Source organism: Rana temporaria, chromosome 5 (assembly GCF_905171775.1).
Source record: "Rana temporaria chromosome 5, aRanTem1.1, whole genome shotgun sequence".
Taxonomy (NCBI): Eukaryota; Metazoa; Chordata; class Amphibia; order Anura; family Ranidae; genus Rana; species Rana temporaria.
Genome location: NC_053493.1, coordinates 403046828 through 403063901, shown reverse-complemented (window position 1 = coordinate 403063901; position 17074 = coordinate 403046828). Strand labels below are relative to the sequence as shown.

General features: G+C 44.1%; 1 protein-coding gene across 2 annotated transcripts in view; it reads left to right on the top strand.

The window, feature by feature from the left end:
• ZFAT (zinc finger and AT-hook domain containing) overlaps positions 1-17074 on the top strand; it is a 287697-nt gene that overhangs the window by 234739 nt on the left and 35884 nt on the right. For both annotated transcript variants that reach the window (XM_040355000.1, XM_040354999.1), the window contains exon 14: positions 7846-7964. In XM_040355000.1, coding sequence (XP_040210934.1) covers positions 7846-7964 — 119 coding nt within the window. The remainder of the gene's footprint in view (positions 1-7845; positions 7965-17074) is intronic.

Sequence of the window (17074 nt, the reverse complement as noted above, 5' to 3'; positions counted from 1 at the left end):
TTTTGCCTTTACAACCCCTATAAGGATTCTGTTTATAGACATCTAGAAGGCCTTAAAGGCCTTATTTGCCCTTGCAGCATTTGTCCTGTCCTGCAGCCAGCCAGCTATTGCAGTTATGTCCATTTGCCAAGCTTGTTGCTAACTAGACAGGACATTTGAATAGAGAACATGAACCTGTCTTTCTATTGTCTTGGAGCACTTACAGCTTATGCCCTCAGCGTTGTTGATTTTTATTGATGCTCTGCAGAATATGATTCACCAAGTCTCTATAATGTACCTTGGTACAAAACGTGTATGTGGTTCAAAAGTCAAAAGTGTTTTTACTTTAAAGCGGTTGTTGAGTCTGGAAAAAATAAATTAAAAGTCAGCAGCTGCAAAACCTGCCAGTACAATTTTCAATAAACATCTACATTTCATAGTGGAGTTTTTCCCTCTTCTAAGGATTATTTTTATAGATGGACTTTCGTTCAGTACAAAACCTATTACAGCACCCACATTCAAGAATGACATTTATCCTGCAGGGCTTTTTAAAAACACCTGAACATATTCAAAAAAATACAGGGCTTTGGTCAGTGGCGGCCGATCAAGCCAATCCTGCACTGCTTGATCCCCATCCATCCACCTCGGACCCTGTTATTGTAGTTAAACTGACACTATGGAGCGCTTTTTCTCTCCCCTGTTATTGTGAGCTGATGTGAGGAGGCTGGCTATGTTTGGATCTGTGGGTTATTGGATCACATCAGGAACTTGTGTGTGTAAGCCTGCTGTGCATGTGAAATCAGGAGCTAGGACGGCAATGAGAAGAGAGCAGTAATCAGTCCTAAAGAGATATTGCAGCAAGGCTATTATTTTAGCCTATTAAGGTGAGAGGCTGGGGGAAACTTGTTGTTGTTGTTGGAATTTCCAAAACAAATCGAACATTTGTTGTTGGAAATTTTGACCGTGTCTACGGGCCATTAGAGTAGAATACAGTACACAGTCCTCTCCCCTCTGTGCTTTGATCACTCCTTATTGCTTGCTAGAAAAAAAAAACTCTCGTGAAGGGGGAAAGGTTGATCCCAGGCGATCGTCTGACCACTCAGAGTGCAGCGCTGCTCACGCATGCGCAGTGAGTGCCCGGCCGTGAAGCCGAAAGCTGTCACGACCGGGTGCCCACACTTGGAATGAAGACGCCGGTCGGAGAGGGGGGAGAGAAGCGGAGCTGGATTGTGGAGCAGGTGAGTGTATGTTTATTAACACTTTTTGTAGCTGCTGACTTTTAATAAACATAAAAAAAGCCTGTAACTTCCCTTTAAGGTGTGCTCTGCGAACAACCCTAGTCATTTTTTTTATTTATTTTTTGCCAGTGTCCAATCCCATTGAAGTAAGCTGCATATAACCCATGGACTATGAATACAAGTCCTGTACTTTACTCCAAGGTAAAGAATTTGCAGGCTAGTCAAAATCCCTGTATTTTCTTGTTTTGCATAAAATAGGGACGGGTAGCAATCTCGTTTTTATTATTGCCTGCGTTTTTATTCTTTTACACTCACAACTAGGGTTGTACCGATACTAGTATCGGTATCGGGACCGATACTGAGCATTTGCGCGAGTACTTGTACTCGCGCAAATGCTCCCGATGCTTCGCCGATACTTTTTTTTTTTCTCCGAGTGGGGGCGGAGAGGGGGCGGGGAGCGGTCAGAGAGGAGACCGAGAGGAGACTGAGGGGGCAGAGAGGAAGGCGGAGAGGGAGGCGGAGAGCCGAGCAGTCCTCGGGTATGTATAACACATACCACTGTAGGAGAACTGCTGCCGCTGCCGCCCTCTAGTTGTTCGGCGCTCAGGGAACGTAACGGCTTTCATTTGAATAGCTGTATGTTCCCCGCTGCGCATCGTCATAGCCCCTTCCCCTTGTCCGGGCACTTTGATAGACAGGTCCCAGGATTGGACGGTGATCTGTCTATCAAAGTGACCGGACTACGCACAGCGGGGAACACACAGCTATTCAAATGAAAGCGGTTATGTTCCCTGAGCGCTGAACAACTAGACGGCGGGGGAGACCTACACAGAGTCGATATTGGGAGACACAACGGTGCATTTGGGGGGAGACATGGCTGCATTTGGGGGACACAAGGGGAGACATGGCTGCATTTTGGGGGGAGACATGGCTGCATTTTGGGGGGAGACATGGCTGCAGTTTGGGGGGAGACATGGCTGCAGTTTGGGGGGAGACATGGCTGCAGTTTGGAGGGAGACATGGCTGCAGTTTGGAGGGAGACATGGCTGCAGTTTGGAGGGAGACATGGCTGCATTTGGGGGGGAGACATGGCTGCATTTGGTGGGGGGAGACATGGCTGCATTTGGGGGCGAGACATGGCTGCGTTTGGGGGGGAGACATGGCTGCATTTTAAAAAAAAATATCGGTAATCGGTATCGGCGAGTACATGAAAAAAAAGTATCGGTACTTGTACTCGGTCCTAAAAAAGTGGTATTGGGACAACCCTACTCACAACTCTCCCTCCCATTCTCCTCTAATACTACTCAATACTAAAAGTAAGCAGAAAAATAGAAACCACGAAGGAAGGGGAAATTAGAACAGTATGCAAAATAAAATAAAATTTAAGGTTTTAGTTATTGGTACACATAGTTCACCATAGCGAAATATTAGGATTATAGTGGCATGTTTTTTTTTTGTTAATAACAGTCTTACAGGGGACTAAATTATAATAATATGACCTTCTAAATGGGCAATCATTACAATATGCAGACAGAAAACGGCCAATTGTGACAATATGTAGGAAACAAGAGAACAAACGGTGGTTACCTTTCTTGATATGGGATGAGCCTCAAGTGCGGCCCCTGGCAAAGACCATACAAAATATTCAGTGTCCGAGACAGCAGTCATACAACAGGATAAAGTTAAGACTATGGGCATGATATAAGAGACGTAAAGCTTGTAATCTGCCCAAAAAGAAGCTCATGTACTTTTTTGAGCTTCAGGCGTTTAACTTTAGGTGACAAAACGCTCAGATGTGAACAAGGGCCATTGAAATGAATAGGATTTTGCTAGTTGGGCGTTTTTCAAGCTGAAAACACTCAGGTGTGGATGCAGCCTAGTGTCTGCAGGAGCCCTGAGGGTTACACAAAAAGGGCCAAAGAGCTGCAGGTTGGGCACCAGGGATCGATTGTTTTTGATTGGATGCACTCTTGGTGATGTCACTAGTCTCCAGTAAATGGATAGGCTGCACACTCAATGATGTCACTGGTGTCCAGTATAAGGATAGATTGTATTCTCAGTGGTCTCACTGGTCTTCATTGTATTTGAGCTGCATTCTGACTGATATCATTAGTTTCTAGTGAATAGATAGGATCTTATTTCAATGACAATCAGCGGTCTATACAGGCTGCATTCTCGTTAATGTGCGCGGTAGTGAATAGATGGCCTGTACTGATGCCGCTGATCTCCAGTGAACATTCGTATGCGAATTTGCCTACAGAAAAGAGGGGCAGACATTTTAAGCAAGGTACTCTATACATTGTTCTCCTATATGAATACCTATATAACTATCAGCATTACCTTTTTTGAAAGGTTCCATAATTAATCCTGCTTTAATTAATCACCTTGACGCTGTTTGATGTGAATTTTGTGAACTTGGCATTATTTTTAGGAATCTCAAGTGGCTGAAATCAGTAGGAATTTTCTGTGTGTGATTAAATGTAATCACTTGAAGCTGCTGAAGTGCCGGCATTTGCTGTGCCATTAAAAGTCTGTTTATTAGCAGGCGATAACTTGCAGAGCGTGTTGTGTGCCGAGTATTGTTCCTGGAATTAAAATGTAAAATGTTATCATTCGGGGGGGTTTATCTACTTTTTCCTGAAAAGTTTTCCTGCCAACTTAAAGAAAACCTGTCAGTCATTTTAAAGGGGACCTGAATTTAAACAGTGAAGATTTGCTATGTTATAGAAAACATTTAGAAATGTTACAAAAAAAGGAAAAATAGTAATGCGCTGAAATCAGTTTTTGCTGATAATATTTGCAGAATTGATACCAAAAATACGCACTAAGAGGCGGTTCACACTCCCAGGGCACGACTTCGGGGGCGATTCTGCAAGTCATCCTGAGGACGACTTCAGAAGCGACCAGCAAAACGACTTCTATATATGTCAATGCAGGTCGCCCCCGAAGTCGTGCAGGAACCTTTTTCTAAGTCGGAGCGACTTGCGTCACTCCTATTAGAACGATTCCATTGCATTGAATGGGACGCGACTCAGCCGCCTGACCAGTCGCCCCAGTGTGAACCGGCTCTCAGGAGGGTATCCATAAGAAAACACAATGGTAAATGGAAAGGCTCCCCAATGGGGTTTTTAGGCAGAAAACAGGATTAAATTAAATGCACATATGTAAAAAGTAAAAAAGTTTAATTAATTGTAAAAATAAGCTCTGGTATAGTATGCACTAAAAAACATTTACACAAAGAGTATGCACCAAAATACATGACATCAATTAACATGAATGGTTAACATGCAAGTCACGTAAATCCTGACGCGTTTCAACCCATATTGGGGTCTTCTTCGGAGGAAGTTGAGGTGCTACTGTAACAGAAAATTAATATATAAAAGTAAAACAGTCTTGACAATTACCACTAAGTATTGTGGAACATGAAGGTATTAGAATATGGTTACCCACTCACAGCGTGTAAACTTAATTGTATCTAGACCAGAGTTGACTTAAATCCACAGAAGGACCCCTGGATGGACATTTTCACAAGGAGGGCAGACCCCCAAACGGTGCCGCCAAGGCGCCAGAAACACAAGAAAACACAATAAACAACAAATGAATTGTGAGATGATCCATAAGTGCAAAACACAACCTCAAGTGTAGCAAATGTCCAGTTCTGAGTAGTAGTACTTATAATACAAAAAGAGTTCCACACCCACTTGCTATCACAGGCTGACGTGTTGTTGAGCTTTCAAACAAAACACAGGCAGACACCTTGAAACTTCAGAATAATAAGTGTGGACTGGTGCTTAAAGGATCACTAAAGGAATTTTTTTTTTAAGCTAAATAGCTTCCTTTACCTTACTGCAGTCCTGGATTCATGTCCTCATTGTTCGTTTTTGCTTTGAAGTTGCTGTAATTCTGCTCTGATCTCCACACTTCCTGCTTGTCTGGCTCCTTATGAAAAAAACTCATGGCAGCTTTTCACTGTGGTCCAAGCTGTGTGTCTAAAACTCCTCAGAACCAATCAGATTCATTTTAAAAACAAAACACTGCCCTGGATTTGTTTGTTTTTGTTCTGTGGGTCTCTCTCTACTTCACAGAAACATGAAACCAGTTTAAAAGTGAAAGTGAAACTAGAGGCACATTATATGATTGATTTTTATCTATTTTTAATCATTTTTAAAAGGAATCAGTTAACTTGTATGTCTCTATACCCTGTAAACGGTAATTTCAGCAAATTTTTTTTTTCCTTTAGTGACCCTTTAATTGCTTCCAAATGGCCCAGCATATGAGGACGCCTTGCTGCTTCAGGGCGATATAACTCAAAAAGAAAAGCGATATGCACCATATCTTTTTTTCTTTTTAAGTTATAAAAAGAGCTTCTTTTTGAGTTTTTTAATCTGAAGTTTCAAGGTGTCTGCCTGTGTTTTGTTTGAAAGCTTAAAGTGGAGGTTCACCCGAAAACTATTAATTTTTAACATTAGATTGATGCTCATTTTGTGAAGGGGAATCGGGTGTTTTTTTTTAAAATAGAAGCAGTACTTACCGTTTTAGAGAGCGATCTTCTCCACCGCTTCCAGGTATGGGCTGCGGGACTGGGCGTTCCTACTTGATTGACAGGCTTCTGACAGTCGCATACATTGCGTCACGATTTTCCGAAAGTAGCCGAACGTCGGTGCGCAGGCGCCGTATAGAGCCGCACCGACGTTCGGCTACTCGTGACGCGATGTATGCGACCGTCGGAAGCCTGCCAATCAAATAGGAACGCCCAGTCCCGAAGACCATACCCGGAAGCGGCGGAGAAGATCGCTCTCTAAAACGGTAAGTACTGCTTCGATTTTAAAAAAACTCCCCGATTCCCCTTCACAAAATGAGCATCAATCTAAGGTTAAAAAAAAAATTTCGGGTGAACTCCCGCTTTAACAACACGTCAGCCTGTGATGGCAAGTGGGTGTGGAACCATTTTGGTATTAGAAGTACTACTACTCAGAACTGGACATGTGCTACACTTGAGGTTGTTTTTTGCACTTATGGATCATCTCACAATTCATTTTTTTTTATTGTGTTTTTTTATTGATACACTCCTGAGTGTGTATTTTTGGTATCAATTCTGCACATATTGTACACAAATTATCAGCAAAAGTTGATTTCAGCGCATTACAATTTTTTCCTTTTTTTGTATCATTTTGGTTTTGTACACCTGTGTGTATGCAGCGATATTATTTGGGTATTTTTGTTGTGTTTTTTCCTTTCAAATTTAATAGTTAGCGCTGTAGTACATTTCTCACATTTAGAAATGTTAATTGTGCCTAAGATTTTTTCTTTTGCATTTTGGATTTTGCCTGTACCTTTTAGCTGCATAGTGTATCTGCAGTGTGAGATCATATAAGGCAGGGGTGTCAAACTCAATTTTATCATGGGCAGCATAAGCATTATGATTGCCCTCAAAAGGGCCGGTTGTATCTGTAAGATTAGATGTCCGGCGCATCCCCTCTTCTTACATTAGATGTCAAGAGCCACCCAACCATCAGAAGTTGAGTCCCCCACTCTCCCTTACATCACAGTGCACCCCCATTCCTTATGCTGCTGCTGGGAAGAAGCTGGATGCATTGCTCGAAAGCAGAAAGTAAGGGTCTGGAGTAGGACCAGAGGAGGGCTGGAGATTTCCTGCAGCTGCAGGAGAGGTGCGAGGGCCACATGAAATGGCCTGTGATATAAGGTACTGCTGCCTATGACTGCTAGTCTCAGGAAATGCAGAGTGAGATTAGGTAATGTCACTACTGTGCTGTTGACTGTTCTCCTTGCTGGAGGGTAGCAGTACCTGAGGATCTATATAAAAAAAAAACTTTTCACACTCGCCTTTTAAAGGAACACTAAAGGTTCAGTTTTTTTTTTTTTTAAATAACATATCATACTTACCTCCACTGTGCAGTTCGTTTTGCATGTCCTCTTCTGGCGTCCCTGCGCGACTGTCTCGGCTCCTCCCCACACGAGCTAACCCCCTCTGGAGAGCTCTCTTCCGAGAGGGGTTACCTTGCGGGCGCGCTTCCGTGTTATACATTAGGTGTGCATAAAAACCCTCGTGGTGATGGAAAACGCTATTTCATCATAATGACTCGGCTTACCCCCATAGTGATAAACTGGAAAAAAAATCTCCATACGTAAACCCTTCACCTTTTCTATAATAATGTGCTCCTGAATAGATGTATGATAGCCGTAGCATAGCTGTCCTGCGTCACTCATTCCTGTTTCAGTAATGAAACCCACAAGTGTTTTCATGTGTGAATGGCAGCAAGCTATTCACGTCTCAGTATTGCTTCATTATTTTCCCCAGCTCTAGAAAATGTAATTAATCTTTTAAATAAATTGTGGTTTGTGAGGGGGAGGGGGTGGATAATTAGCTATTTTATGTTTGTTAGTTTTAGGTGCTGTTCTCTCTTACACCTTGACATTTCGTAGGTGTTTTATATTCCCGTTCTTTTTATGATTGCATTGTTACAATTATGTCTACATCGAATCTAAACATTATTTCTTATGCTGGGTATTAGGAATATAATAGAGGTGTGATTTTTTATTTTTTTTCTGCTATCTTAACCAAATTGATTTAAATGCTAAAAGCGGTGTTCCTTTCTGTGTTTCCTAGGCGGCATCAAGTGCCCGGTGTGTAGTTTTGTGTACAGCACAAAATGGGAATTCAACAGACATCTGAAGAGCAAGCATGGACTGAAATTGGTGGAAAATGGCAAGGAAACTGGGTGGGAGGTAAGAATGGTGTATGCAATTTTAAGGAAAGTCGAGAAATCCTGTATAGAAATAATAGATCGTTGCTTTGTAAAATATATATATGAGTGAGTGACTTGTATAGCGATACAAATGCCAACTGAATCGCCTCAAGGCGCTTTGTCCAATTTCGACCAGGTCCTTCAGAAGAGGTGGGTCTTAAGTTTTTTCCCGAAGGCCCGATCTATATATATATATATATATATATATATATATATATATATACACAAAGTACAGACCAAAAGTTTGGACACACCTTCTCATTCAAAGAGTTTTCTTTATTTTCATGACTATGAAAATTGTAGATTCACACTGAAGGCATCAAAACTATGAAGTAACACATGTGGAATTATACATAACAAAAAAGTGTGAAACAACTGAAAATATATTTCATATTCTAGGTTCTTCCACCTTTTGCAGCAGACACATCTCTAGAACTGGTAAGAGGAGACTGTGTGAATCCGGCCTTCATGGTAGAATATCTGCTAGGAAACCACTGCTAAAGAAAGGCAACAAGCAGAAGAGACTTGTTTGGGGTAAAGAACACAAGGAATGGACATTAGACCAGTGGAAATCTGTGCTTTGGTCTGATGAGTCCAAACTTGAGATCTTTGTTCCCAACCCGCGTGTCTTTGTGCGACGCAGAAAAGGTGAACGGATGGACTCTACATGCCTGGTTCCCACTGTGAAGCATGGAGGAGGAGGTGTGATGGTGTGGGGGTGCTTTGCTGGTGACACTGTTGGGGATTTATTCAAAATTGAAGGCATACTGAACCAGCATGGCTACCACAGCATCTTGCAGCGGCATGCTATTCCATCCGGTTTGCGTTTAGTTGGACCATCATTTATTTTTCAACAGGACAATGACCCCAAACACACCTCCAGGCTGTGTAAGGGCTATTTGACCAAGAAGGAGAGTGATGGGGTGCTGCGCCAGGTGACTACCTCTTGAAGCTCATCAAGAGAATGCCAAGAGTGTGCCAAGCAGTAATCAAAGCAAAAGGTGGCTACTTTGAAGAACCTAGAATATGAAATATATTTTCAGTTGTTTCACACTTTTTTGTTATGTATAATTCCACATGTGTTACTTCATAGTTTTGATGCCTTCAGTGTGATGAAAATTGTAGATTCACACTGAAGGCATCAAAACTATGAATCTTGATGAGCTTCAAGAGGTAGTCACCTGGCGCAGCACCCCATCACTCTCCTTCTTGGTCAAATAGCCCTTACACAGCCTGGAGGTGTGTTTGGGGTCATTGTCCTGTTGAAAAATAAATGATGGTCCAACTAAATGCAAACCGGGTGGAATAGCATGCCGCTGCAAGATGCTGTGGTAGCCATGCTGGTTCAGTATGCCTTCAATTTTGAATAAATCCCCAACACTGCCACCAGCAAAGCACCCCCACACCATCAATCCTCCTCCTCCATGCTTCACGGTCATGAAAATAAAGAAAACTCTTTGAATGAGAAGGGGTGTCCAAACTTTTGGTCTGTACTGTATATATATATATATATATATAGTGCTCAGCATAAATGAGTACACCCCATCAGATCTGTCAGAAAACCTTTCCTTTCCTTTTAGAATCAACATTTTCTATGGGACACTATACTACAAAATACTCCCGCCAATGCGGACCATTGGTTTGCAACCAAGATTTGTCATTTGCACACACAAAAACTTATTTTTCCTAAGACATTCATTCAAGACCATGTTGCAAAAAATGAATACACCCCAATGAAAGTCTTGGGAGCAAAGCTGAATTTTAAACAACAAAATCCTAATTAACAAGAATTTAACTACAGTTGAGTCCAATTATTCATTAAACAGGTGTCCAGTAGACAGTTGATTATAAAAGGGCGTTACTTAAAGCAGAGTTGCGCCCAAAAATGAAACTTCTGACTTTTGCACCGATGTCACATTTCGCATCTTTTCAGGGGGGGAGCAGATACCCGTCTAATCCAGGTATTTGCTCACACAGGCTCCACGATGATCTATACCATGTCCGGCCCCTCCGCCGCCCCCCGCTGTCTTCTGGGAGACACACAGAAGACAGCAGGGACCAGTGAGGATGCGCAGCGCAACTCGCACATGCGCAATAGGGAACCAGGCTGTGAAGCCGCAGTGCTTCACTTCCTGATTCCCTTACTGAAGATGGCGGCGCCTCCACCCGAGAGCCGAGGGACAGATCGGCTTTGGGGTGAGGACATCGCGGGCGCCCAGGACAGGTTAGTGTCCTTTTTTCTTTATCGTACATCACGGGACACAGAGCGGCATTCATTACTATATGGGTTATATGGAGTACCTTCAGGTGTAGACACTGGCAATCTCAAACAGGAAATGCCCCTCCCTATATAACCCCCTCCCATAGGAGGAGTACCTCAGTTTTTCCGCCAGTGTCTTAGGTGTTAGTCATGGTTTAGCTTGCCTCCACATCCTTGGGATTAGGTGAGCTAACCGGTTCTGTCCAAAAAAGCCTCAGCGCTAAAGTGGTCAGTAACCGGACCCCAAACCCTTGGGGTATAGCCCATAATGCTTTTCTTTTTAGAGAGCTGGACCCTGGGCCCAGAACTTAGAAACCTTTGGGTGCCTAATGTTTCTGTTGCCAGAGTGCTATATGGGCCCAGGACAGTGGATCCTTCATAGGAACCCAGGGCCTGAAGGTCTAGACATCCCCACCGAGATGGGGGAAGATTGGGCCTCTTGCTTGGCAAAGTCCTGCGGCATGGAGCAGGTAAGTGAGGGGAAAACTTGCGGAACTTGGTTCTTAGCAGGTTTTTTCTGGGGGGTCACAGGGGACATGCCTAAAGTTATGCACTGCATCTGGCAAACTAGTCACATATCATAAAGATAGGATGGCTCTATATGTATTATTCCCCATAAGATGTGACCTCCCTTGTAGTGTTGGAAAAGCATTGAGTGGGGCCTGTGTTATATAAAAATATATGTGTGTGTCAGAGAGCTGTGCTTACCTGCAAGCCTCCAGGCGATGCTCCATTCAGTCTTCCTCCTCACGGCCTGCAAAGCAGGCAAAACGCTGACCTCCTCATGGCTGCAGTTTGCTGGAGCAGAGAGGTCCCTTCCTCCCAACCCCACCCCCCCCCTGTCGGGAGGGGCATTTCCTGTTTGAGATTGCTGGGGGGGAAGGGCGGGTCAGTGGCTTAAGGAAGGGGCGGCCCTTCCTTGTTTGTTCCATATAGCTCATTCAATACTTTGGAACTGAGGAGGAAAGACCAGAACGGCAAGCACGGGGCGCCGAGGACACACAGTGGCCAGAAAGAATATTGCAGTCTTCAGAAAGACTGTTTTCAAGCCTAGGAATAGGCTGTTTCTTTTCCATCTCATAGTTTTTCTTGCAATACTACTCAGGGGGACAGAATGTTTTTTCTTTCCTAGATTTGAAAAAAAAAAAAAAAAAAAAGAGAAGTGTCATCTAGGGGAGAGGAAGCATTTTTTATCCCCCAAACAGGTGTTTGGGCATTTAACTATTTATAAGTCCCAGGTACCAATAAGTAGCAGGTGTACCTCGGTATTGTACCATGGCATCAAAAAACAAGGGTACAAGAGGTGGGGATTCCCCCAGAGAGTCTGAGGTCTCGGACAATGCTATGCCGCTGCTTTCCCCACAGGGAGCCTTGGGGCCATCGGGACCTGGGGCTGGAGCTGACGCGGGTCAGTCCAACCCTAAGATGGTCACGGAGGAGGTATTACTCACCTCTTTAAAAGAGATGCAGAAAAGCATGGGTAAAATGATAGCCGCAGCTATGCGGGGCAGTAAGCGGAATAGATCTCCGTCGCCCGAGCGCGGACCCTCAGAAGAGGAGGTCCTTTCCTCAGGGGAATTGGACGACCTCTTGGACAAGGACCAAGTAGGTTCAGGGATCGAAGATCCGGATACAGAGGAGTCTGGGGCAGCCTCCCTGAGGGAGAGCTGGTGGATTCAAGGATTGTCGGACTTGGTCCATAGGGCATTCAACTTGCCAGTACCAGATCTCCAGGTATCGACGGTTTCAGCTTTGGGTTCACTGAGGGCGCCTCAAAGCAATGCTGTGTTTCCGATCCATCCTCTATTAGAGGGAGTTTTGTTCCAAGATTGGAACAAGCCAGATAAGATCTTCTTACCACCTAAGAAGTTCTCTGTCCTATATCCTATGGAAGAAAAATTTTCCAAAAGATGGGCTACTCCTGCAGTGGACGCAGCCATCTCATGTGTTAACAAATCGTTAACATGCCCTGTAGAAAACATACAGGTGTTCAAGGATCCAGTTGATAAGCGCTTGGAAGCACTACTTAAGAACTCCTTCACTACTGCAGGGGCAGTAGTACAGCCAGCTGTGGCTGCGATTGGGGTCGCTCAAGCATTATCGGATCAATTTAAGCAGATGCTTAAACTTATTCCTGCCCAGCAGGCAGAAGAATTTTCGGATGTCCCTAAGGCCATATGTCAAGGATTCTATCCAGCAAGCGTCACGTTTATCGTTATCCCTTATCCATATGAGAAGACTCTTATGGTTAAAAAGCTGGGAGGCTGAGCCCCCATGCAAGAAGCTCCTGGTAGGGTTCCCCTTCCATGGAGGACGACTCTTCGGAGAAGACCTAGATAAATACATTCAGACCATTTCAAACGGCAAGAGTACTCTCTTGCCAACTAAGAAGAAGGTTCAGGGGCCTGCGTTTAAACGACAGTATTCCCCTGGGCAGGGGCCCTCTAATGCCAAGCAGTATCGACGGCCTCCTGCAAAAGCAAACTTCGGCTTCAACAGCAAATCACAAGGACAGGCTGTTAGAGGCAAAAGGCAGTGGTTTCGCAAACCAGCAAAACCAGCCCCCAAGCCAACCTTATGAAGGGGCGCCCCCACCCACGAAGGTGGGGGGAAGGCTGCGACTCTTTTCAGAGATTTGGGAAGCCAGCATTCCCGACAAGTGGGTACGGTCTTCCGTGGCCACAGGCTACAAATTAGATTTCCTAAGGTTTCCTCCTCCTCATTTCCAGGAGTCGAGGATTCCAAACGATCCGCCTCGGATTCCGGCCAGCCTGGAACAGGGGCTGGGTTTCTACTCCAACCTATTCATCATCCCCAATGGAGATGTCAGGCCAATTTTGGACCTAAAGATGGTAAATGCATATCTAAAGATCCGCTCATTTCGGATGGAATCCGTGCGGTCAGCAGCTGCCACACTCCAGAAGGACGACTTCATGGCGTCCATAGACATAAAGGATGCCTACCTTCATGTTCCAATTTATCAGCCACATCAAAGATATCTACGCTTCATGGTGGCTTCGCGTCACTTCCAATTCGTGGCGCTTCCCTTCGGGTTGGCTACGGCCCCCCGGGTGTTCACGAAGGTCCTAGCTCCGATCCTAGCCAAGCTAAGGATCCAAGGGGTCACGATCCTAGCATACCTGGACGACCTCCTAGTCATAGACCACTCGTCTCCCGGCTTGGAGCGAGCAGTGGCCCTCACGGTCCAATACCTCGAGAGGTTCGGCTGGGTCCTAAATCGAGAAAAGTCAGCTTTCCAGCCCACAAGGCAGTTGGAATATCTCGGCATGAGATTAGACACAGAACAACAAGGAGTGTTCCTACCTCTGAGGAAGGTAAAAGCCATCAAGGAATTAATCCTACTGGTTCTAAGCAAGAAAGAACCGACTATTCGCCTATGTATGAGGTTACTAGGCAAGATGGTGGCCACATTCGAGGCGGTACCATACGCCCAGAGCCACACTCGCATCCTACAGGCAGCCATCCTGTCAGCATGGAGCAGAAGGCCACAGGCCTTGGATATCCCGTTGCCGCTCTCATCAAGAGTCCGACAAAGTCTGTGTTGGTGGTTAGACCCTCAGAATCTACTGAAAGGGAAGTCTTTCAGCCCAGTGGCTTGGAAGATAGTGACCACAGACGCCAGCCTGACGGGCTGGGGAGCAATTTTGGATGGTTGCACTCGCCAAGGTACTTGGGCAAAGCCAGAGAAGCAGTTGCCCATCAACATCTTGGAGCTCAGAGCTGCTCGACTAGCCCTCAGGGCTTGGACGTCAAAATTGCAGGGGTTCCCGGTGAGAATTCAATCAGACAATGCCACGGCCGTGGCATACATAAATCACCAAGGGGGAACCAGGAGTCAAGCCGCTCAGAGAGAGGTGAGCTTGATTCTCCTATGGGCAGAGGCTCATGTGCCCTGCATATCGGCAATATTCATTCCAGGAGTGGACAACTTTCAGGCGGACTTCTTAAGCCGCTAGACTCTATGGCCGGGGGAATGGTCTCTGCATCCACAAGTCTTTCAAGCACTCTGCCAAAGATGGGGAGTGCCGGACGTGGATATCATGGCATCGAGACTCAACAAGAAACTAGACAGGTTCATATCCCGCTCAAGGGATCCGATGGCCTGCGGAACCGATGCGTTGGTTTGCCCTTGGCATCAGTTCAAACTTCTTTATGCGTTTCCCCCGCTCCAGTTACTACCCCGCCTGCTGCGCAGGATCCGGGTGGAGCACATACCAGTCATCCTGGTAGCTCCAAACTTCAAAAACAATGCAGCGCTGAAAATACTGTGAAGACCGTGATGTCTATAAAATTGAAAAAATATAGTGCCAAATATTATATTGGAGGCACTATAGACCTTATTAAAAAAGTCAATATATATGAATGTATAAATCCACAAAAATATAAGTGAAAAAATAAGAGTCCATATACATAAACGTGGAAAGAGTTGAAGTCATCAATAGGAAATCATAGTGACAAGACACCCACGGTGATTCTAATTGGAATGTGATGATAGTGATAACACCCGCCACCAAGGGGAGGCTTACCGGATACGGTGGACTCAAATGAGCTTATACCCAAAGAGTCAAATAGGCTTGTAAGTAGTACAGATGAAACGGTACAGGAACACACCAACGCAAACGGACAGCAAGCAGCAATAAAGTCTTCGCTTGGTATCAGGTGGAGGAGATAACCTCAGCTAGGAGATGGCTCATAAAGTTGGAAGAGCGGATACGGTGGACTCAAATGAGCTTATACCCAAAGAGTCAAATAGGCTTGTAAGTAGTACAGATGAAACGGTACAGGAACACACCAACGCAAACGGACAGCAAGCAGCAATAAAGTCTTCGCTTGGTATCAGGTGGAGGAGATAACCTCAGCTAGGAGATGGCTCATAAAGTTGGAAGAGCTTGCCCAAGTTATGTGGAGGAAAACGAAAGGCACATAGCGTGATACCGTAAAAACAGAAACGTTTTATTATCGGTTAAAAACACTTACAGTTTAGTGGATAAAAAGGACATCAATGTTTGTAAAATGCATGGCAGCAGTAGAGTCCCGACATGTTTCGCTACAACTAGCATCGTCTGGGGTGAAACCCTACTGATGCCGCCATGCTTAAATTTAAAATCTGACCTCATTGGAGACACACCCCTAGGGGATCGTCCAATGGAAATGCACTTCCGGGTCGCCTCAGTAAACATATGTTGTTTAGATAAGTAATAAACAAAACATATAGAATCTGTGCTGCAATAAACATTATTGTCATTTGAGAACAATTTATTATTTATTTAAACTACACTGACCTGATTCGTTTGTGAATTAAAACAGACAGTCCATGATGATCCGGTGTAGTGGAATCACATGTGAGTCCAGGCCAGAACTCGAGACCAATAAGGTGAATCGAGATCCCTATGTGAAGGACGTAAATCAATAAGGGATACGATCGGTATTACGAGTCTGGCCGGCATTTAGGTCACGTGACCACACTGAACGAAGGCGCATAAACAAACCGTCATTAGACGCGTCGTTCTGCTCATTCGTTCTAAGCTGCACAGCCCGATGGAGTAACGTGTGTGATGGGCGTGTTCTCACTGGTTCTAATTCCTATTGCATACGTGCGTGTGCGTGCATACGTGCGTTGCGCTCCACGTTGGACTAGATCCAGTGCGCTGCGTTCCACTATGCGTTCCGGGATGCGGAAATTAACACACAGCCCGGGCAAGCACAAATAGTATGTGTTGGATGAAACAGGAGATAAACGAGAGAAGTGACATAAAGTTAAAATGTCACTAAAACGGTAAAGTGTATTGAAAAAAAATCTTTTTTAATATATTAATTTAAGTAAGTAACTCATTGATTCCATAATAAAAATCACATTAAGGGGACAGAACACTAGTGGAAATAAATGTGTATTGGCTGTGAATATCAATAAAGGACCACATTTATAAAGGCATGACCAATACCCAATAGGAGAGATAGTGTAAACATAAAGGGGATTTTTAATAAAGAGGGAGAAATTAATGAACATTAAATTGACCCAATCCATTGGGTCTATGTCCAAAAAATTTTGTTATATTTTTTCATATTTTTTCCCCCTTTTTCCCCCCATGCCTGAGCGTGTAAAACTACAAGGCCCCGGAAATGTCACTCCTCTGAACGAACCCCTAAGAAAGCTATAAAATTGAACAAAAATCTATGAATATATTAAAATTAATACAATACATACTGATATATGTATACATGAAAGTCTAAAACACTGATAAAACAAGTGTGAATGAAAGAAAAGAAATAGATGTCGTTTCATGGAGACATATAGACATAATTGTATGTCTCCGTATGGAACTAATATATTAAATTTGTAGAGCAATAAATGATGAGTAGGGACATCTATGAATATCCTAGGATTTATTAATAAAAGAGTTGATATCCCACTCTACATTAAGGCCCAATGGTGTGTGTGTGCCCAATTCGTATATCCAGAAGGTTTCGAGTTGAGACACCCCACGAGTTTTTGGACTACCTCTCCATGGCGACACAAATTGATCTATAATGAGAAATTGTGTGCCAGTGGGGTTCTGAGCATGATGTTTTTTATAATGCCTGGGTACAGTGTGGTAAATGTCACCGGCTAAAATAAGAGCTATATGTTCAGCAACTCTTACGGAAAATTTCCGGATCGTGCGGCCAACATATTGCTGGCCACACGGACAAGTGATAAGGTACACTACGTACTTGGTTGAACAGGTACAGAACTGTTTAATAGGGTAAACTTTCCCGGTTGTTGTGGAACGAAACTCAAGGTTCTTAGTCCTGCCTGAGATGTTATATCT